Source organism: Liolophura sinensis, chromosome 7 (genome assembly GCF_032854445.1).
Source record: "Liolophura sinensis isolate JHLJ2023 chromosome 7, CUHK_Ljap_v2, whole genome shotgun sequence".
In the NCBI taxonomy this organism is placed as follows: Eukaryota; Metazoa; Mollusca; class Polyplacophora; order Chitonida; family Chitonidae; genus Liolophura; species Liolophura sinensis.
In genome coordinates, this window is record NC_088301.1 from 38894120 (window position 1) to 38916461 (window position 22342).

Below are 22342 nucleotides of genomic sequence, written 5' to 3' on the forward strand. Positions count from 1 at the left end.
GATATAGTTGATATGCTAATTATTGATTCATTGTTTGTTTTTGCAGAGGTACTTTCAGTTTTGAGTTCCGCACAACGGCTATGAATGGCCTGATGTTCTATTTGGCAGACAAAGGTCATAACGATTTTGTTGCTGTATATATCATCAATGGTCAGGTTACCTTTGCCTTTGACTGTGGCAGTGGATCAGCCCGATTGGTCAGTCCAGATACATATAATGACGGACAATGGCACTCGGTAAGATCTTTACAAAAAGTGCTAAGACAAGTCAATGAATAAGTGATATGAAAATGTCTCTATGAATGTTTGTATAAGACTGTTTTATTTTGGTGGAAGGTGTAGGGCCTGAAAAATCTTGGGTGTTAAGGTTTTTTTGGTCTGACTGTTTATTATCTATTGTATTACACTGTATTATAGGTAGGCTGCCATAAATACCTGGAATGTGTTGACAGAAACATCAGTTCATTTTGGTGGTTTGAGGCATTGACAGGTTGGAATATGTTTTTGTGTGCAGGTTATGTTGTTACGACAGAAGAAGCGTGGTGACCTGCTTATTGATGAGTCCAAGGTGCAGACAGGGTACTCTAAAGGAGAGAGCACTTCCATCAACGTTTCCCCACCCTACTTTGTGGGTGGGCTGTCTGATGATGCAGCCAAAAAAGCAAAAGGCAATGTAGCTGTGAGTTGAGAAAAGCACTTTTTTCTTTGCATGTCTTGTGTGTAAGCTGAACCCTTCTTTTCTATATCAAGTTCCAGCAATATCTTCTTTCTGCATGGTGTTTTGCATTCTGTAGCATAACACTTACTCTTGGCTAAAGTGACCGCATCATTTGTTCCCCAATTCCTGTCAGTCAATGAACAGTGTCAAGAGTTACAGCTATGTCTGAGTAAGCATGCACAGAATGATAGACAAACGAAACCATGTGAAGATTCTATGCTACAACAAAGTTTCAATGACATCCTAGGCTTCTGCTCAGTTGTAGTTTTCCAGTGCGCATTTTTCTCAGTCTTTGATTGGAAAATATGTTGGATTCTATGTAAATGTTTAAGTGTCAAAAAAATTCAGTTCAAACACATCAAAGTTGGCTGATGTGTGGGTGACAAATTGGTGCCTTAACATGGTGTGACATGTCATTGTTTATCTACTCAACCTTGTATATAATGGAAATGTCACACCAGTGGTGCTGAGCTGGAGAACTCTGAGGGCACTTCCTTTTGGGCAGCACCCAGATTCCTCCCACAATAATGCTGGCTGCCTATCATTGTATAATAAAATGCTGAGTACTGTGCAAACCACCAATCAAATAATGAAAATCACTTCTCAAATTAGTCTTATTAATAAAGATTTAACTTCTAGAAATGTTGACTTGAACTGTTAGGTTAAGCATTGACTTTTTCCTTGTTATTAATTTCAGATTACTCAGGGGCTGATTGGCTGTCTACGAAACTTCAAGCAAAATAGTGAAGAATTTGGCCCACCCGACAACAGCGTTGGTGTGCGATCATGTTTCGAAAATGTAGAAATTGGAACATTCCTTCATGCCGATGGTGGATACGTCACACTTTGTAAGTCTTCTCTGTACATCTTGTTTTACCACATTCTAGCCTCTGTGTTGTTGCTTTTTAAGGGAGATTTGATACAATGTAACCCCAGTTGGTTTTCCGTACAGCAGTTTTCATGTAACACTGTAGCAAAAAAGAGGCATATCAGTTTAGGTCTGTCTGTTGTGGTTTGTCATTTTTTTTGTAAATATTCAATCCAAAGTGTCTTTTGGCTCTGTACCAGTTGCACAAATGATCAAGTAAGAACTAATACTAACTTCTATCCCATGTACGTTTCCCAGACGACAATTACAAGGTTGGGTTGGATCTGGATATCGACCTGGAGATCAAGCCCAGAACTCTATCAGGTGTCCTTATGTCTGTCCACTCCACTGGTGGGGATTTCCTGGCTTTACAGATGGTGGATGGGGAGGTAAGGTCTTGTATGTTGTGCCAAGCAACATTTTAATTGGGTACAGTTGGAAGAAAACTAAATGAATATCGAATATAATAAGTTGGAAGTAATTCCTCATTTTTACATTTATGATGAACAGTTTTGAGAATGTGTATAACTGTTTACATTCTGCTATAGATTTAGAAGTTTATAAAGCAAATAGTTTCAATTTCATGTATTGTGGGTGCACTGTTAATCTTTGCTTTATCATGTCTCTATTCTTTAGAATGGCTGTTGTACTGTTTCCAACGTTGGTTTGACTCCAGCTTTGTCCGATACTTCACAATCAGTGCAGTGTTATTTTTCACCACTCAGTAAATGTATAATAAATCTTGAAAGAGGTGTAAACCAACTAGTATAAAAAAAATAGAGTATACATTTATGTCCTGCTCATAACGTAGCATTTTATATCTCCATAGCTGGTGGTATCAGTAGACAATGGACGTGGAGTGGTGACAAGCCGGTACCTGCCTTTTGTTAACAATGAGCTCTGTGATGGCCGTTGGCACAAGGTTCAAGGTAAATAGATCATTTCTAAAAATGTAGCTTCATGAGTCTAATTAATTGACACGCAAGAAACATGATTTCTGGTTAGATCTTCCATACACAGCTTTGGATTTCTTCATGTGTATTTTTAGCTCACCTGTATGAAGTAAGGCAAGGTATTGTAAGAGGAGGGAAAAGTGTCAGGGTTGGTGTCCAATTAAAGCTTTTTTTTTTGTTAGCTCCTGTACATGTATAATGGGTTATACATGTACAGAATTGAAGGTTAAGCTTGGTTTTTGCTCCCTAGCCTAAGGTATGGTGTGTAAATGCACATTCTTAGTGGCAGGTAAAACTTTTTTTTTGTGTTTTTTTTTAGCCCTTCTATATTGGGCTATCACACATGGATTGAATGTTAGGCTTTTCTTTGCTCCCTAGCTTAAGGTATTGTGTGTAAATGCACATTCTCAAATGGCAGGTAAGATGTTTTTCTTTTTTAGCTTCTGTATAATGGCCATCATACATGTATCTCCAACATGCTTATGAGATTTGTAGACTTTGCCAGATTTACATTTTTGTAGTCAAGAAAAGTTTCATGTAGGGCTACAATTTTTATGCACATGCCTACCTACGTGTAGGAGAACAAGAAAGATATTGGGTTCTTCTGGTGATTTTACCATTTTCCTGTTTTGTAGACATCATGCACACTTTCAGATTGACTTCATTCTGTTCTCCTGTAAACAAGGATTTCTACAAGCCTTTCTTGTAGGGCAGCAGTTTCTTACGCAATCATTCATTTAGATAAGCTTTTGTCTCTCTAGTTACTTTACCAGATTTGTAGATTGTAATAATTTAAAATGGTGTATACCAATTTATTTGGTATACACAGCATCTGTAGAAAGCTTTCCACATATGTATTAGTACTAGAAGCCTATGACACTGGCCGATGCATGTGTCTTGGTATACTGTGACGGAGTGTTTAAACCATCCACGCAGACAGTGACTGTTGTCAGCTGAGTATTTGCTCAGTCAATCAGAGGGCTGCAGTAGCCTTCATAGTACAGGGATAGCCTCTCATGAGAGAGATGTTCATATCAAAGACCACTCCAGCAAGTTGATACTCCAACACCCCACGGTGAAGTTTTTTTTACTACCATAGCTCAACATTTGCTCAGCCATTCAGGGATTGCAGCATGCAGTTCACAGTTTGCATATTAAAGACCACTGTGTCAATTTTGTGCACAATCTCCCCATAATGACGTCTTTACAAGCTTTGTCTATTATTCTGATTCCATTGTATAGTTGACTGCTATAGATTCTCTGAATGCCTTGTTTATTTGGAGGTACCAGTTTTATTATGGCTGCTTATGTTTTATGACAAGAGAGTGTTCTAACAATAGACTTGTTTGCTGGTGAAAATACCAGGTATTATGTAGTTGAAAGTTTCATGTTATTGATATCTCTTCATTGCCTGTTGCAGTGGTGAAAGCCAAAAATGTGGTGACACTGATTGTGGATGGAGTTACCACAGAACCAGGTATTGGAACTGCCGGAGTGTCTGCCACTGACACAAATGATCCCCTCTACATCGGAGGAAGACCTGGTAAGAGCGGTATCACTTATAAGCAAATGTAACACTGATCACTATTGTAAAAACTCCTTTCTTTGGGTGTAGTCTAAACCGCCATGGCTAGATATGTTAAAGAAACCTGTTTTCATATTATTTAAAATCATTTAGGTTACATATCAGAGGTATAAACCTACTTTCTCAGTCTTCTGTATTGAAGTGTTTCATACTTTGGACCATCAGTCTTTCAAGTGGAGTGAACATTTCTGTTTCAAACAGAACTAATGTCATCATTTTGTGTATTCATTAAATTGTTAATTTACAATGTTAAGAAAAGAAAAAATAAGAATTTGGCTGAAATATGTAAGGAATTCATCTGCGTGAAAATTATCTATTGATATATGGGTTAAAATAGTTGAAAACATTTATAGGTATAAATTTTCTATGTTTATTCTGTATATTGATTGTAAATGTACAAGTAGAGGGAAGGTATTTTTTGGTTATGCTGTACTGTGGGGTTGTTTTCACATAATAAATGCATAAAATATTCATGATTTTGAAGAAAGGGTTGTAATAATTTCCCATTTATGTTACCTTTTATAGATGATGCCAGCAAACGAGGTATACTCACAGATGAGCAGTTTGTTGGCTGTCTGCGTAATCTGCGGCTCAATGGAGATTTGCAGTACTTGACCTCAGGGGTTCCAACTGGCAAAGTACAACTGGATTCTTGTCCCAAGACTTGATCTGTTCCAGCATCATCCATTTAAATCTGCAGACCCTACAATTAGGGTCATTCCCAAGGCTCCGTCAATAGTAGCCCTGTTCATAGACACATATCTCTGGCCAGCTGACTTTAGGACCAATGTTAACCGTAAAGACAAAGCTTTTTGATACATTGATTGCATAATACTTAAATGGCCTGTCTCACATCATTGATTATGTTATGATCTTCTAAATTTTGATCTTTTGTCAAATCGAACTTTCATTTATAGGTTTCATTTTTGATGTCAGAAGATTAACTGTTGTAAGCAATAAGACATTCAGTCATTGATATTTTTGTTGTAGGAATGTAATATATGCTCATGTCTTTTTTTATGGAAAATTATCTGATTTTGACCAGAGATCTGTATCTTGAAACAGTACCCTAGTGTGCTAGTGACCACTACCAGTGTTTAGTTTGCCCCAATATTTTTTGCAGTCTTGGGAGCCTATTTGTAGGGTGTACAAGTCCAATTTTGCCCCCAGGTGTCCATTCCATGTATGTTTGGATCATTGTTTTACAATGGATCTTTAAAACAACGATTTTTAAAAAATATGTTTGTGGCAGAGAAATATTTACTTTTAAAGTGGCACGTCAAGGTGTTAAACCAAGGTGGTTTGTACTACAACTGCCAAACTCAAAACATTTTTGTCGTGATTTGTTCTGTACATGTTTGTATGTTTTATGACAGTTAAGTTATAACTGCTTTGTCGTTTACTGGGGACAACTTTTATTGGGCTTGTTAAAATGCAGAAAGTCTAATTTTAGATCACAGGATTATGACGTGATATTTCTGGAGACCTCAAACGTGCATACATGTGTAGAGCTTAAGTAAGTCATAGTATATCACAACCAAGACAGTGCAAAAGTTGCTACTCGGGTCGTAAGGATGTTTAATGCATAATATTGCCAACCATCAATATTGCGTCAGAAATCTGTGCAGTTGTCCTAACCACTGTTCCTTCAGACCTGTTGAAAGGATTTGATATGAGTTGTATGTCTTAGTCAGATTACTTTCAACTTACGGTTTCCCCATAGTTTTAATTTTGTGACAACAGTGTTTCTGTTTATGTTCTATTGCTTTGTTAAATTTCTGAATTCTGCAAGTGCAGAAATCAACAGATATTGACTTCCTGTCAATGCATTTTATTCCCACCAAAAATTTAGTTAAACATCGGTTTTTAAGCGGATTTTCACATGGAAACACCAGTAAATTTGTATGTATTGCATAACAAAAAAGTAGTATATGCTCACAAAAGGAACACTGTTGTCACAACAAATGTTGGTAGATCTGTTTTCTTGTTTTTTTGATACATTAAGTGTGAAGTTCTTTGGGAACAACTTTTTTTTTTTTTTTTTTTTAAAACTCTACATGTGTTTTTAATGTGTCTAGAAGGCAATAAGAAAAATTTTTTCCATTTTAACTGGCTGTTTTAAACTCTTTTTGTGACGATTGTGGAGATGTAATATTGAAATTCTAATTTACAGTTGTTTGAGCACTAAATGTACAAAAATGATGAAACGGAATAAATTCTTTCCCATGCTGAAGAGTTGTTTGTTGTTTTTTTTTTTTTTTTTTTTTTTATTTTTTATTACTGCTGGCTTTTACCATTGACTGGTTTTGTCACAGCCATGGAACTCTGTTGATTGACTACCAAATCACATCAAAGTGAATTGCCAGTTATGGGTACACAAATGATTCAAGGAAGTACTCATATGTTGTTTAAGATTTGAATTTATCAAGTTAAATACATCTATGAATGTATTCTCCGAATGGATCTTGAAACAGATGTTTTTCTTTCAGTAAGGAATCAAATGTTCATTGGTGAGCCCATAGGCTTATATCAAGCTTTTGCATTTATGACTTCTCATTTACTTTTTGTTTGTCTTCTTGACTTGCTACTATCCATTGAATTTATACTAGATTATGCCTAGATTCATCCAGCCAGCAGGCAGATTGATCAAAATGTACATAACGGATATTGTACGGCCTCCATGCACAATTTTTGGGTGTCGTAATTCTGTAAGACTGTTACCAAAATATCTTCAGAGCCTGAATCATCAATGTTTATAAATTTAATAAAATAACTGATTTTCTCTCCAGATGAAGCCTGTTAAAAAAAAAAAAAAAAAAAAGAAAAAATGGGTTTGTTTGACAGTAATTTAGGGACTTTTTAGTTGCTTTCTTGATGACCAAAAGTACTAAAAGACATGTTTGGTTTGATTCTGTGATTGTTGTAGGTTTCTCTGCAATAGTGAGGATTATAAATTGTTCTGTTAAAATTTAACTTTTTTGATCGAAACACTAAGTTGGAAAACCCTGGGAATCTGTGCATAATTTTTGCATATTTATCCGTTTTTTGGACTGTGATTGGTTGTTGGTTCCTTTGCAATGACTGCTAAAAAAATAATCCAATTTAGATATAATTTTGTGTTAATGTTCATTTTGAGGCCTATCCGATAAGTTTAAAAATCAGCCAAATCAATGAATACATGTAGCTCTGCATATTTGATCATTTCTTTGGTTTTCATTGGTTGTTGGTTTCCTTGCAATATTGTCCATTTAGAACTCTCTGAACCCTCTGAATCTACTCGACTATACATGTGATTTGCAAAATCAGGGTTGGTGGGCCTTGATACAACCTTTCATTGTACCAGTAATGATAAAGTTCACCACAAACCAATAAATCGTGTGTACACACATGAATCAAAGTGATCTACCTTTGGACATATCATTCTGGCTGTGAAGCTGACATCAGTTTACTTCTCTGGGAGAGGTCCATGGTCATGCTTTCCTGAATGACTAGGTCTACCATGCAATACAGTGTGGTCTTGCGTGAAGTTCTCAAGAGATTGCTTTCTGTGCATCAATGACAAACAATTGTTACACATGGAAGGTTTAAGTGTAACTTGTTAAAGGTCAGTGGACTACTCATGGTATTGCAATTTTCTCATCCCTAAAACTGGCCACCACCATATATTTAAAGTGAAAAGTTCTTCAGTATTTCATTAGGAAAGAATATAATAAATTAGTAACAAAGCCTATGAATGAAACATTGATCAGACTTCGATTTGGTATCAAGACTACCAAAGAGCTTGCCTGTATGAGACGCATGAATTCAAAACTTCAGTTCAATACATTAAGTACCAAAATTGTGAATTTGGTGATTTCTGTGCATGCAGATTATTATTAATTATTATCCACGCAGAGCAAGAGCGATGGAACATCCTCCTTGTGTCATTGTGCTTTCTATGCATGTAAAACTTCAGGTCAATATATGATATACTTTTTGAGATACCTCCCCCAACAATTTTTTTTGTTTAACTTTGATTCTAATACATTAAGTGAGGAATTCAGTAATTTCTCATGTACCAAATCAACATCCCGCTCATGTTATTGTGCACTACATGTATGCAAACCCTGAGTTCAATACATCCAGTACTTCTTAATAAACCACCCTAACATTTTATTTAACACTGATTTTAATACACAATACACTAAGTCAGGAATTCAGTAATTAATGGTATTTTACATGCACACACAGCATCAGCGATGGAATATCCCCCTCGTGCTTTACATACGTGCCAACCCAGAGTTCAATACATGCAGTGCTTTTTGAGATACCATACCTAACATTTTGTTTAGATTTGATTCTAAGAAACAATACACTAAATCATGAATTCAGTAATTTGCAGTTTTTACACACCGGAACGGATTACCATGGAATATCACCCTCGTGTTACTGTGCTCTATGCGCGTTCAAACCCTGATCTTTAACCATGATTAAGATACCACCCCTAACGTTTTGTTTAACCTAGGTTTCCCTGTTATTTGACGCTGACGCTCAGGGTTCCACATAAGCTTTAAGATACATAAGCCAAAAAGTGCAATTTTTTAAGCAAATTTCTGAAAATATTACTGCTAGCACTGACACTTTTTTTTTTCAATGGGATATCAACCTAACATCCAAGATAACAGAACTCTCAGAATCAGGAAAACTGAACAACTTGGTCATAGATGAAATGTGAGGTCATTTTTAAAATTTTTTTAGATTCAGTGAAAGGGGGTGAATTCTTTTGATGACCTAAACAAATTCTTCAACTTTTTCAATCATCTCCGCAACCAATATTTTAAAACATTCTGAGACAACTATGGCGTGTAGAGTAATCATTTGCACAGTTTTAAGCTTGCATATTTAATGACATGAACAAATCATTTTTAGCATCATATTCATAATATTTATATGCTTAAATTCCACAGAAAAAAGTGCTTTAATGGTTGAAAAGGTTGAAGATTTTCAGTATGACCTACACATTATAACCGTACAAGATTTATTTTGTTTTGTGCTATTCATTATTGGATGTCAGTTACATGTAAAAACAAGACTTCAGCAATGATGAATTTCTTTCAGGTATTTAAAGAAAAGTTTATTTCTTCTTGTAGTTCCAAATTACAGTCATAAGTAACACAAAATATAGCACAAAATATAAATTGCTGCACTTGATGACTCTATACTGATTTTGTTTCATTATAAAATCTTTCTTAGCTCAACAGAGGCAGTAATTTTAACACTTATAAATTTACTTGGCAAGATGCATACACATGGGTGTGGATTTTATGTCAAACCAACAAAGTTAATCTGATCTTAAGGAACATATACAGGTTCAGTAGACCCCTTAACAAAATAGTCCTCAAAAAGTAGTTAATACTATTGTATAAAAGTTTGTAAAAATGAACATGGTTTGCAGACTGTCTAAAACTTTGACAGTCACATTAAATACTTAGGTTTTAGATCATTTGGAGTATTAAAAATGTACAATGTAGAGTAGTAATGTCTGTGGAAATTTCCATATTGTTGCAGTATAACATTATAATAAATTTGATGGAATAGGGTTTCTGAACTGGTAGACTTTGACTTGCTGCTTCAGGTGCGAGTTAGCATACACTCCGCTTTCCGTCCTGCCATGTGTTCCTGCCTGGCCGCTTGCTGCCATCTGGGTCAGAAAACTGGGATATGCACCTCCCTGTAAGCTGCTGACTCATCAGGGAAATCAACCATTTTCTCCTGGAAATTAGGAAACATTTTCACTTGTACAAAGAAACACTCCATTATTAACAATGATATGCTGTAAGAGGGCAAATGTAAAAGCGTAGTCAATCATGAACAGGTTTTTGAAGAATTTTAACAAGTTAAGACGCGTGAAACATAGAAATTAATGGGGAGTGATTCTGGAAAAAGGAACTTAAAAAAGTGGTGAATAGTGGTGAATGTAAACTTGCCCTTACCGGTTTGCGCTCAAATGGTCGAGGTGATTTAAAGTCTGCTTTGTGTGTAGTCTCCAGGTAATATTTGTTATGGTCAGGCTTATGGCATGGTAACACAGCACCAACTCCATGTTTAGGGACGCCAGGAATTTCTCTACAGACATAATATGAAATCGAATACAAAAAATTTAAAAGATCTTGCCAAAATTAATTAATGCTGAAACAACATATGACAATTTATGTTCTGTATTTTTTAAGACAAAACAAATATTATATACCATTGTAAAGGATTTTTGATAGATGATTTTGAAAATCTCTGTTCTTCTACATCCCCAGGGCATCACCCACACTCAGTAAATGTGACAAAGTCTAATACACACCTGTCTAAGTGAGCATGGGCCAGTGTTTCTTGTGTAATCATGGGCTTTCTTGTCTCGCGTTCTTCATAGTCTTTCTTTAAAAACAGCTGCTCAGTATGTGCTTGGTATGTCGTTTTATTTAGTGACTGAAAGGAAAAACAAAATCAAAAGGCATCAGTATTGTGTGCTTCCCTTTACAAAAAGTGATATTTCTCTTTTTTTTTTAGATGTATCACTCTAGTAATGATTCGAGCATGCTATAAACCATATATGTACCATAGTCATAATCTCAATGTTACAGAAGCAGAGGCAACAAATCTGTTCTCTTTTCCTTCTTCGCAAATTTTACTTCACATAAGATGTTTGTTGAGTTCATTCTACTGGTTGTAATGTCTATTCACTAATCTCTTCCTTCTGTATTGCCAATGCTCTCTCTGCTTGTGGGGCCTTGTGATAATAAACATTTGCAAACTGGTGCCATTAATCTATCTTATGTGAGAAAGTACTACAGTAACTTGCCACAGGTCAGCAGTTTCCTGCATCCATAAAATTGCCTTCCAGTGAAAAGTTCTTGAGTAAGGCATTAAACAACAGAGTATTGTTAATGGAAAAGCCACTGTTGCATATGACTCGATCTGTGATGGTTGAGGTAATGATGAATAGTAATGTCTAGTTAGAATCTACAAACATTTAAGATTTGTAGCTGAAACGTTCAGCTATTTTTAAAAAACGATTGAGTAGGCATTGGTTACAATGTTATGAATTTGGTAACAGTTACAAGCACATGCTGAACAGTACAAACAGCTGTGTTCTGAATTGACAATGTTAACTTGAACTTACCCCATCAGTGACACTGCCAATCCTGGTATACGTAGCTTTGCACAGATCACGGACTGGTGAAGTATTGATGTCATAATCCTTTGGCTCGGACTCCCGAGCCTGGTCCCTGAATAGAAAAGTTGTTCCACACATTTGTGAATGTTTCAAAGTTCTGCATGTTGTACGTGTACAAGAGGCCAACCTGCATGATCTGATAACTGGTCTCTACTCTCTACATGCTTGCCATACGTACCGTATCCTAGGCCAGGCATGTCGTCACTATCATAGCGGTGCATAGGAAACCATGGCATAGTAGACTGGTAAACATTACATGCTGTTAAACTATAGTTTGAATGTCACTTTTTATATCATGATAAAGACAGCGTTGTCGGAATTACTGCGGGATACTTACCAATTTGAATTCAGTGTAGCCCTTCCATAATTCATGTGATCTGACCTTAAGGAATACGAGCCCTTTCTCTCCACAAAGTCTGGTATGGAGACAGTGATAACCAGATGCCATCGTTGTAGCCGGTTGTGACCACTGTTCACTGTCAGAGGCTCAACTGGTCCGGCACGAAGTAGGGAATTGGCAGATTGAACTACCAACTGAATGCCACGTGCTTCCGCTGTCTAAAATAGTTCACCTCTGTAAGTCGTGCTTCTGTGTAATAAAAAACTTATCGAGGCCAGAAAATATGGTAGACCCTTTTAACTAACTTATGGAAAATATTCTACATTTAATACATCATCAGTGCGCCTAAAATAAGTATGTTTAACACTGTAATATCACTCCGCGGGCACGGAAGTGTGTCCCTAACAACGGAGAGCGTGCCTAGAGACATGCTGCAAATGTGTTGTTGATGACGCCGAGTTAAAGTGAGAGATAATGGGCGCAGATGTAAACAAAGCGCAGATATAAACAAACGTGTCAGTGTAGTACTAGGCCTACGGACTGGGTACGCGGTAATGTAGATTCTGGGCCTACTCGGACAACTAACTTTACATAACTCTACACCTTCCCTAATACTACAGGATACAGCTACACAACGTTCTATTTGAGTTTCTTGGAGAACCGGTAATGCAAGAGGAGCATCAGAGAAGTATTAGCGAAGGTGTAGAGGTATGCAGAGCTAGCCCAATAAAGCCTATTGGAGTATACACATATAGGCCAAAACATATTTTATGCAGCAATTCACCTGTGCGTACCGGTAGTCTGTAGGCCCTTGTGTTGTAAGTCATCACGCCGTTTAACTAGGCCTACATTATAGGCTTATATACTGGGATATTCCTGTGCGGGCTGATATATTTTTGGTTTATTTATTTACCTGTATGTACTTATTTATTGTAATTTTCGCTATACTCAAGAATTTTGCACCTGTAGGTCTACTTTTAATCAGAGCCCACCGACCCTTGGCAAGTTACTTGACGAGTTTAACCGTACGTGACGTACAGAAATGGCTTTCAGCGAAAGCTAGTAGGCAACGATACCAACGGCCTAGCCAGATTCGTCGAAGGGCGCTTTGTTGTGGTCCCACGAACAATGACAGCTTTGGAATCAACACATTTCCTGCCCATGACCGGGTTAGGCTAAATTGATAATTCCTTAATTGCCGTATATAAGCTTATATATATATATATATATAGGCCTGTAGTGGATTTAGTGTTATTATAGGATGGCTTTTAGAGCGACCGGAGAAAGCAGCGAAGACTTCACGAATAGAAAGGAATTTCGGAGCATGGATTTTCTGTCAAAAGTGCGAATATTTGGCGGTTTGTAAGGGCATGCTCAAGTCACAGGTTCATTATATGCGGTTAGTTTTCTGGGTGAAGGAAACGTGAGTGTTGGAATAAGCCACTGACCGAGCTTTAGCATGCTACTGACGAACATGCTAGCATGTCATACTTGTGAGAGGCAGTCTTCAACGAAAGCCCACCGCGTCTTTTTAGAACTTACCTATTAAAAGCGCCACAATCATTGAGGGCGGCAGTGAAATCTACACAGTCCCTGTCCGAGGACGGAATTAAACCCGCACTGCGTTAATATATAAGAGAAGGGAAATTTGCATGCCTTGTTATATATGAGGAGTCGGGCATCTTACTCTCATGATGTAATCATATTTTAGGAGTTTTGAGTCGAAAATCTTGCAGACTTGTGAAATAATCACAGCCTATATTTTGAGGACAATGCAAGTCAAACTCATCAGTACGCTTGGCCTTTCTAAATATTTCAGGTTATCTGTAAGGGGTTGCTTCTCATGTAGGTGTTTTCTGTCCAAAGCACTTTTTCTTGTTCTAATCTGATTCTAATTTGATTCAAATAGTGGTGAAGTCGTCAACTATGAGTTGTGTTCAGTTACTGGATTGATTATTAAATTTTGATTTAATATACATCATATATAATTACCGCCCCGTCATTTTGACGAGACAAAAGTATGTATTACTTTAGATTCAGCAACATATAGACTCGGAAACGAATTCATACTTGCAAAAAGGTCCTAGTATAACCAAGCGAAAAATTGACGTGCGCATGCATGTTGCTGTTTTGTGGTGAATTTAGGCCTATATAAATATCAACTGCGTTCCGCGTTGCCCAACAAGCCAGTATGTTTTTTAAAATCACGGACAGCAAAGATGAAACAACAGCATGCGGGGATAAGATTTTGTTATACGAGACAGCAAACATCAGAAATTGTTCACATTAAGATTTCAGTGTTCAACTGAATAGAAGTACACTGGCCCTACGAGCAGCTCTATAATATGGTCGAGCAGGTTGTACGACTGAGTTTCACCACTGACATATGTAGCGATTCTTAACCCCATAACAAATTTGAATTTCGGTGTCTTATCCTATATCTTGATACCAACCGCCAACCGCGCTCAAAGTTGAATCAAAGCCAGACCACTATATATATCGCTATATACGCCTTTTTTCAGTGAGTTTACTACATTGATCCCATGGGCTATGCGAAAGTCTTCCTACATTCCAGACCCAACAGACCGTCATCGCTATCCAATCAGATAATTAAGTTACCAAAGGATTCAAGTAAACAGAAAATTTCAGTGCAAACGCACTGTGCACTGAAAGCACTTATGAAATACATGGCTGACTAACTTGAACACCTGGGCGATGTAACACTCCAAAAGGGTTTTGGAATCACGTTTACGACAGCCAACCAGCAAATAGCCTCACAATTTATCAGCTATATATGGAGTCGGGTGGGTTGCTTGTTTCTGCGTGTTGGATCAATGCAGTTAGCGTAGCTGTATGCATGCGAATTGTTTAATTTCATCAAATGAAGATGGAAATGGACGTGCTATACAGGCCAACTACCACGTTACTTAGGCATATAATTGACGTTCTCAGTTTTAGAACTGAGAAAGTATACATAAAAAAAGAAAGTCTGTTGTTACATAAACGCCTATATTATGTAAAATATAAAACGACCAGAAGTTGTGGTGAACTATACCAGCTATGTGTATCCAGGAAGCCAAATAGGACAATATTAAAGTTTAGTCACAAATGCAGTCGTAATGACATGTGCATGAGTCTCCGATGCAGCTGAACAGCGATTTACGGATGCTTTGACAAAATAACGGCCATGGTCAGCTCTTATGTATACAAAATCACTATTCGAACTTGTGCATGCTTCACATGCTTTTTATTGCCGTAAGGCGTTGGTATAAAACATCCCCATACATATGTGATTATACGGCCTATATATGTTGTTTGAGAATATAAATGTCGTGTTCGCAAATGCATGTATAAAGCCAAAGAAGAACAACATTCAGTCGAAAACGTAAATGTTTAGTCACAACCAAAGAATCACTTGTGTAAGTTTATATGAATATACTTAAGCGCGTACATTGGAAATACTCCCAAATAGTGCACAGTCGCTAATTCCTTCAAAGTTACTTCCCTTTACCCGCGTTTTTATACGTTAATATATCTATATAATTTATTGTAAATTCTTCCTTATTACTAAACGTTATCGTTGAAGTATAAATTGTTCATTTACAAAATCGGCATTTTCCACGTTTATTTCATAACAATTCACATGAATACAAACAATATTAATTACATAAGAACATCTTATACAAATGAATAAAAAGTGTCCAGGTATTGAAACAAAGCTATTATTTTTACCCATGTAGTTTATAATGTCAGCAACATGTATACCAGAGCGCAACAAGTTAAAATTTTCTAACACCACTTCTCCACAAAGAGGTGGTCACTTGGAGCATTTGCGATGTAACGATAAGACCCAAAAGTATAGCTGATGCTACTAATCTTTAACAACGCCTATATTAAATGAGACATAAAATAATACACAGAAAGGAACCAAACGCATCATTTACCAACTCCGATAGTCGATAAACGGCACAGAACGAGAAGAAGAAGCTCCTAAGTATAGACCTACAACACATACAATACACATCCTTCACATCTCAACTTCCATTCGTAAAAACCGCATATGCAAAATAGTCTCCTTTACCCTGTTGATAGACTTCATATAAATATACAAAAATATATAGTCTGATTTTCAGTTCCATCAACAAGTTTTTGGAACACGATCACCACGTTTTAATTAACAATTTCATAACAATTTCTTCGTTTCTAATACAATTTTTTTTCAGTTTTCTTCCCTAGTTGGTAGCCTTTACATCGGTAATCAATTCCTCTGCGTTTTTTAAAAATGGCATGTCGTATGTCCTATACATATATATTTATATCTTGCAAAGGATACAGTGACTATATTTAACGACGATGGCTAAGGATACACTGATACTCTCTGTGGTATAATCTCACACAATACCATAAATGACTCAAAATCAGTGTCATTCCTCGGACACGGTTACAATATTTGGGTTTTAAAACTACTCAGTACAATAATGTACAACATTTTCTGACCCATACGATGGTATTGAAATGGGATGCACTACATGTGTCAAATAAAAGTCACCAGAAAGTCTTGCACTGCATGGGATGTTATACATCAAAAAACATAACTATATACGTGTTCATCAAATAAACCCTTCGTACAAATAGGCAGCAGCTATAGTGAGACTGAACATTAGACTCAATTCGAAGAGGGCGTATCGATTCTTGATTTCAACCAAGATTAAATTAACCTTAATGTGAACTATGCTCAACATTTACCAACCTCATATAATTCATCAGATTCTCTATTGATTCTTTGTCTTCCAGATCAGGAAGAACCGTGGTGATTTACAAACTGTCAGTGATACTCCTAAACAAATCCTTGTTCACAAAGATATTCTTAATTGCCTATAGTTCTGTACCGTTCATTCTGCGAAAACTCCAGGTGCTCTCAGGCTATATGTCCTATAACGTATTTTTCTACATGACGGTGATTCTTTGTAAGACACTGTCTTGTTTAATAAACACTCAACGACTATTTGATTATTTCGTGTTACTGATATCCACAGTAAAAAGAAATTGTTTCAAGAGGATCAAGGTTGTCCTAGGTTGCGCCGACAGCTGGACAATCGGCCTGAGTTCAGTGTCAAAGTTCCGGTTGGTGTACTTTACCGTACTATCTTGCAGTGGATTTTGATTGGGTATAGAGAGGTGCGAAAATCAAGGTGAAGTTCCGAACAATATGATTGCGGATGTATCTGGAGTGGTGAACAACTATATGCACAAACACAAGACAACCCCGCAGACACAGAAACGCTGGACATAAGCTGCTATGACATGATACTTTTAAACAACAATTATTTAATCATTTATCACAAATGTTCTCAGAACACACAATAAAGCGTAGAATTAGTTTGTGATTTCACTGATACGATGGTATTCAAGCTGTACTTAATTATTCCAAACAGAAGTTTACTGGTGTTTTATATTGTTGCAGAATACAATAACAATATACTTATGAAATGAAACACAAACAAGGCCTAGCATATACATACATATATATACATATATATATATATATATATATATATATATATATATATATATATATATATACATGCGCGTATGTATTTCAAACCCGTAAAGACCGAGCTTTGTGACGTCATAGTGACTTGCTAATCGCTGGTTCTGTATTATACTCAAAATCCAAAGCAATAATATAATTCATTGTTTTACTGACATGAAATGTTTTATTAGTATAAGAATTTGCGAAACCATAGGCGGTAACCGAAAAAAATTTATATGGGAAAAAAACTACGCGTGTCACACGTTCTGATGTGTACTGTACCAGGGAAACTGCGTTATTTCACAAGATACAGACACACCTAGTTTCACAAGTCGTCACAAAATTTTACAGATTACAAAAGAGGTAAGAAATCAATACACGGTTCTATTATATGTATTTTCTCCTTTTACTATGCCGAGCTCAGAAACGTTAGGGTTAATTAACATTCAGTAACAGAGAAAACAACGTGAGATGAATACGTAACTATAGGCAAGAATGGGGACCTTCCCACGTAAAGTAATTTGGGCCAATGCTGGGTAGTTTATCGTTCATTACCGCTTTTGCCAAGGCGTTATCTGTGAAAACTGATTTTGTACACATCTACTGCAACAGATCAGTCCTCCTTCGACTGGAATCATCGGTAGGTATCACAAAAAGTATCTCATGCAAGGGACCCCAGGTCTTCTGTTGTGATCCGAATAAGACTTTACCTGTCGAAGATTAACAACTGTTATTTGTTTCTTATAACTTGGTGATGCGAAGTTTTGGCACGGTTACAGTTGTTTCATATTTTCAGAACCAATACTGGATTGTACTGGTGGCAACGACGGCAGTGACCTATAAAAGTTGAATGAATACGGAATTTTGTCTGCGTGACTTTTTATGATTTTCAAAGTAATGTACTTTGTATAACTAACTGTGTATGGGCGAAGCATTTAAGAGTAATATTAATAATAGTAATAAGAAAAAGAAAAGCATTAATATTTACAACCATGCCAGACTAGAGAGGCACATACTGCACGGGGTATCAGCATGTAATTGCGTCTATCACTTCGTGAGTGATTACATATTGGTATGTAAATATACATACGGTTCTTGACAAAGTATACCTTTCAAAGTAACCACGGCTTTGATTTGCCTTTTGATTGGTTTGTTGACTTTTGCGAGCACACGTGATGACAACGGTTTTTCCATTTCGCCATTGCGATTTGAGATCAAAATTTCGAGGCTCAAGTGTCATAAATAACCAATGAAGCACTGTGTCTGCAGTTCCTAAGAAATCACTTCGGTTTCTTTCCACCTAAGCAATGTTCTGACTTGCTTTCTAGCTTTGCAATAGCAGATGGACAACAAGATTACCACCACCATCAAGATTACACAGGTTGTCGTCAGAATCCACGTGGGCGAGGCGTGGATCACTGTCACACGGCTTGTTTTGATGACGTCGTCTGTGATGATGTAATTGATTGTTCCCATTTGCTCTTTGTACATTTCTGGAACTTTCTTGTTCCAGAACTGCAACTTTTCGGGTTTCAGGTTGCTCTCCATTGTAATGGCTGGGTGGCTGTCTTGCTTGTACATCTTCCCATAAACTGGACCATATATCGTGTACGGCAGGAAGTGGAATTCTTCCGAAGGTACCATGGAGGGAATTCTGAAATAAGGTGAAACGTTTTCAAAATGGCATGGCATAAACGTTTTCAAAACGATCAGAAACTGTATTAAATATCAAATGTGTTAAAACAGCAATTATAACCGCCAATGCCAGGCCAGAATTCGGCATGTACGGCCACTAACCCTCGTAGGTAGCCTACATATCTGTATGAACCAGTTACCTACCCATATTTGATGTAGTTAGCCCACAGGGTCAACAGCATTTCTGCCATCGTGCGGTCGTTTTCCTCGTAACGGATTGAAGGGTGCCCAGTAAGCGGGAAGCCAGATAAATAGAAGATCTCTGCCCCATGAACGACACCTGGCAAAATATACGTTCGCGGTTATTCACATTCAACTTCCAAGGGGTAAGCTTGTTTTGAACGCATAACTTATACAACCACATGTGTTCTAAGTTTTGGTTATACACGCTAACATGCACGTCAGTTTAAGCCATTTAAATTTCATTTTATTTCGTATGATGAAAGTCATGCAGGTATGAAAGTCATAAGAAAAGTTATTCAGGTATATGGCGAAAACTGGACCAAAAGCGAAGTAACTAAATCACAATACATATCGCCGGTAAAAATAACATCGAATTCCCAACGACTAGATTCAGTATTAAAATGAGCAGAGTAGAAGAGTAGTAGTGAGTTTTTGCAGAAGGCATGCCACCTTAGAAAATGTCTTAGAGGCATGTGAACCAAAGGGATCAACTACATATGTACGTACCATCCCACTGGTCGAAAACAGAGCGGTACTCAAAGTTGTACATGTAGACAGTGACATTTCGGGCAGAGAGAATCTGGGCAAGGAGGTGGGTAGGCGCAGTGATAAAGTAGTCCCCGATGATCTGAAAAATTGCAAATAGGTCAGCCAGTTTATACGATATCCAAAACGGATCGTGCAAATATTTGACAATTATTTATTTACTTCACAAATGTTTTACGACAATGTTAGGCCGAGATATTGTCCGGAGCAAACGATCATTCTGGTTTAAAACTGTGGCCAAACCCGAGGAACCTGGAAGGTCAAAGGCTACAGAAGCCATTAAATCTCTCGTCCAGCTGAGGGCCTCATTTTGAAGGAAAAAACAAATGTCAGAGGATGTCAGGAACGTATTCGTACACTTTTCTGATTAACATAGTGGATTTATGCGCATAACGCAAATACTTAACAAGTTTGCAGAAGCCATTAAATCTCTCGTCCAGCTGGGGGCCTCATTTTGAAGGAAAAAACAAATGCAAGACGATGGGAGGAACGTATTCGTACATTTATCTGATTAACATAGTGGATTTATGCGCATAACGCAAAACCTTAACAAGTTTACAAACAGTCATGTGCAGTATTGCTAGCATTCCTTAGCAGTAAATCTATGTCGGATGGATCCTTGTAACGAAAGAGCATATGAGGTAAACAAATTACACAGTTTAACACAAAACACTTTGTAGGTTTAGTGAACTTGTTAAGGGACAGTTGTCAATAAGTATTACACTTAGGCCTATATCAGAAGTCCATTAACTAGAAGTGTGCAACTTCCCTTTCGCTAGTCTCCATGGCACTTTACACTTTTCTTCGATCTTTAACACATTATGTGACGTATCTGTGCAGTTATGTATTTGTTTTTCTCTCTATCGCGCAACAAACCCTTGAGAAACGGCTGATGCATGGTAGGAAAAACTGTTCCAAACGCGTTTGTGTTGAAAGAGACAACGAAGAGTGGTAAAAGGACAACAATGTCTTTGATAGTTGCTTGGAAATATAAAAATAGTCAATGGGTTCTTAGCTGCATGACAACAATGATTACCGAAATCGTAGTTTTTAAATATGCAGTTTCGGTTTCAACGTGTGGCCAGTTCTTGTACTAGCCGTTTACATTAGATTTACCATGATTCAGTTCACAATTTCCTTTGAAGAGGTTGGCATGTTTTTCCACCAAGTGGCGCGACTTTCTACAGATGACGTCACGTGTACTGTGCCGAGGAGACTAGACATAGGAAAGTTGCATGCTTCTAGGTAATGTACTTCTGCTCATATTAAAGCAAACTGTGGAATGTAGTTTATAACTATTCACGTAAGCGTTTAACTTAATTCTTCTTAAGTGCCCCAGACGCGTAAATTGATTGCCTACTTTGTATAATCAGTTTAGAGACTTATTACACTACGTGTATGTCCGGTTGACGGTCGGGGTTAGTACGACATTAACGACTGAAGTCATAGAACAACTGCAATGCAATACGTTTTAATTATCTCCACATTCCAAGGGCATCCGCAATGTAATATTTGTCACATAAAATCATCATTATTTATACAGTACTTCCGTCCGTGGAGGACACTGTAGCACCGATACATGGACTACCTCCTGTATGTTAAGTAAGTTTGTAACGATCTAAACACACATTAATATTGAATTGTACACCTTGATCTGAAATGGGCAAATGTTGTATCAGGGCTTCGGTGTCCACTTTGACGCTAAATAGTAGTGTACGTGGAACTGGAGAGCAGGTGGATGAGTGTGTTTGATTCGAGCTCTTTCAGATTGTAAAAGCTAAAATAGGGTTATGTTTACACACATCGAACCTTAAGGGGAAAGAAATAAAGTTACGGATAAATAACACTATCAAGCCATGATCTCTATGCATATACATGTTTGTAGAACACTGTATACATCAGTAAGCTTCGTGCTCCAAAGTATGCAAAATATTCGCAATATCGTATAGATGAAAAGTTCTTATTATTAAGTGATATGGGCGTTTTAATCAAACGTCAGTTTCGTTGGCAGCGCTTACATGCCCATTAATAATGGCGCACTTCACATAATATGTCAACCACTCAGGGTCTTCGCTACAAATTTAAACATCATATACTGGTATTTCGAAACACATGGCAGCTTATCAAAACAATTGCTTAAGATCATAATTCATGAACTCTTCAGGGAGCAGGATATGAGAAACAGATGACATTATAAACTATCTCCCTTAACTAAGTAATAAATATGGGTAATGTAAAATGACAGACACGTCAGCCGGAAAGACTCGTCATAGCGAGAGCTTCATTACCTGTAGAGCTAAGTATATTATAAACAGCTTGAAAGAAAGCGTCTGAATTGGCTTGAGAAGGGAATAATGCTGTCTTCTACTGATTAAATAACAACTAAAGCATTCCACAGAGAATAGTGTAGATTAAGTGTAAAACAAGGTTCTGTAGCTGCTGGCCATCTCCCATACATATACACCTACATTCAGTGCTATAATATATAATATTTAATTTACTGTTTGACAAGTACAAACATCAACAAGTTAGCCCAGCAGAGTAAAAATTCAGTTGAAAGAAACTTGACACAAGGTGGAAAGCCAATGTCTGATAAACATGAAAGAAGTGCGATCTAGATGAGAAACGGGGAAAACATTGAATGTTTAATTTCAATGAAACACCAATTCAGCAGACTATTCAAAAGATGTGGAAGTGAAAATGAAGCATTATTAACAC

At 37.1% G+C, this 22342-nt stretch overlaps 3 protein-coding genes across 3 annotated transcripts in view; 1 reads left to right on the forward strand and 2 right to left on the reverse strand.

Moving 5' to 3' along the window:
• LOC135470900 (laminin subunit alpha-like) overlaps positions 1 to 6348 on the forward strand; it is a 61310-nt gene extending 54962 nt beyond the window's left edge. The window contains 7 exon segments of the mRNA XM_064749949.1: positions 47 to 236; positions 514 to 678; positions 1415 to 1565; positions 1844 to 1974; positions 2415 to 2514; positions 3959 to 4081; positions 4649 to 6348. Coding sequence (XP_064606019.1) covers positions 47 to 236; positions 514 to 678; positions 1415 to 1565; positions 1844 to 1974; positions 2415 to 2514; positions 3959 to 4081; positions 4649 to 4791 — 1003 coding nt within the window. The 3' untranslated portion in view covers positions 4792 to 6348.
• Positions 6349 to 9223: 2875 nt separating this feature from the next.
• LOC135471704 (cilia- and flagella-associated protein 95-like) lies at positions 9224 to 11814 on the reverse strand. Its single transcript, XM_064751022.1, is given in 7 exon segments — positions 9224 to 9764; positions 9766 to 9831; positions 9833 to 9874; positions 10096 to 10228; positions 10455 to 10579; positions 11274 to 11379; positions 11665 to 11814. Coding segments are annotated over 7 exon segments (594 nt in total). The 5' UTR covers positions 11700 to 11814; the 3' UTR covers positions 9224 to 9677.
• A 5446-nt stretch (positions 11815 to 17260) lies between these two features.
• The window catches only part of LOC135470565 (acetylcholinesterase-like), a 39540-nt gene continuing 34458 nt past the window's right edge, over positions 17261 to 22342 (reverse strand). Inside the window, exons 9-11 of the mRNA XM_064749584.1 lie at positions 19586 to 19706; positions 19040 to 19175; positions 17261 to 18854 (exon numbers count right to left, since the gene is read on the reverse strand). Of these exons, the coding sequence (XP_064605654.1) occupies positions 18473 to 18854; positions 19040 to 19175; positions 19586 to 19706 (639 nt within the window). The 3' untranslated portion in view covers positions 17261 to 18472. The remainder of the gene's footprint in view (positions 18855 to 19039; positions 19176 to 19585; positions 19707 to 22342) is intronic.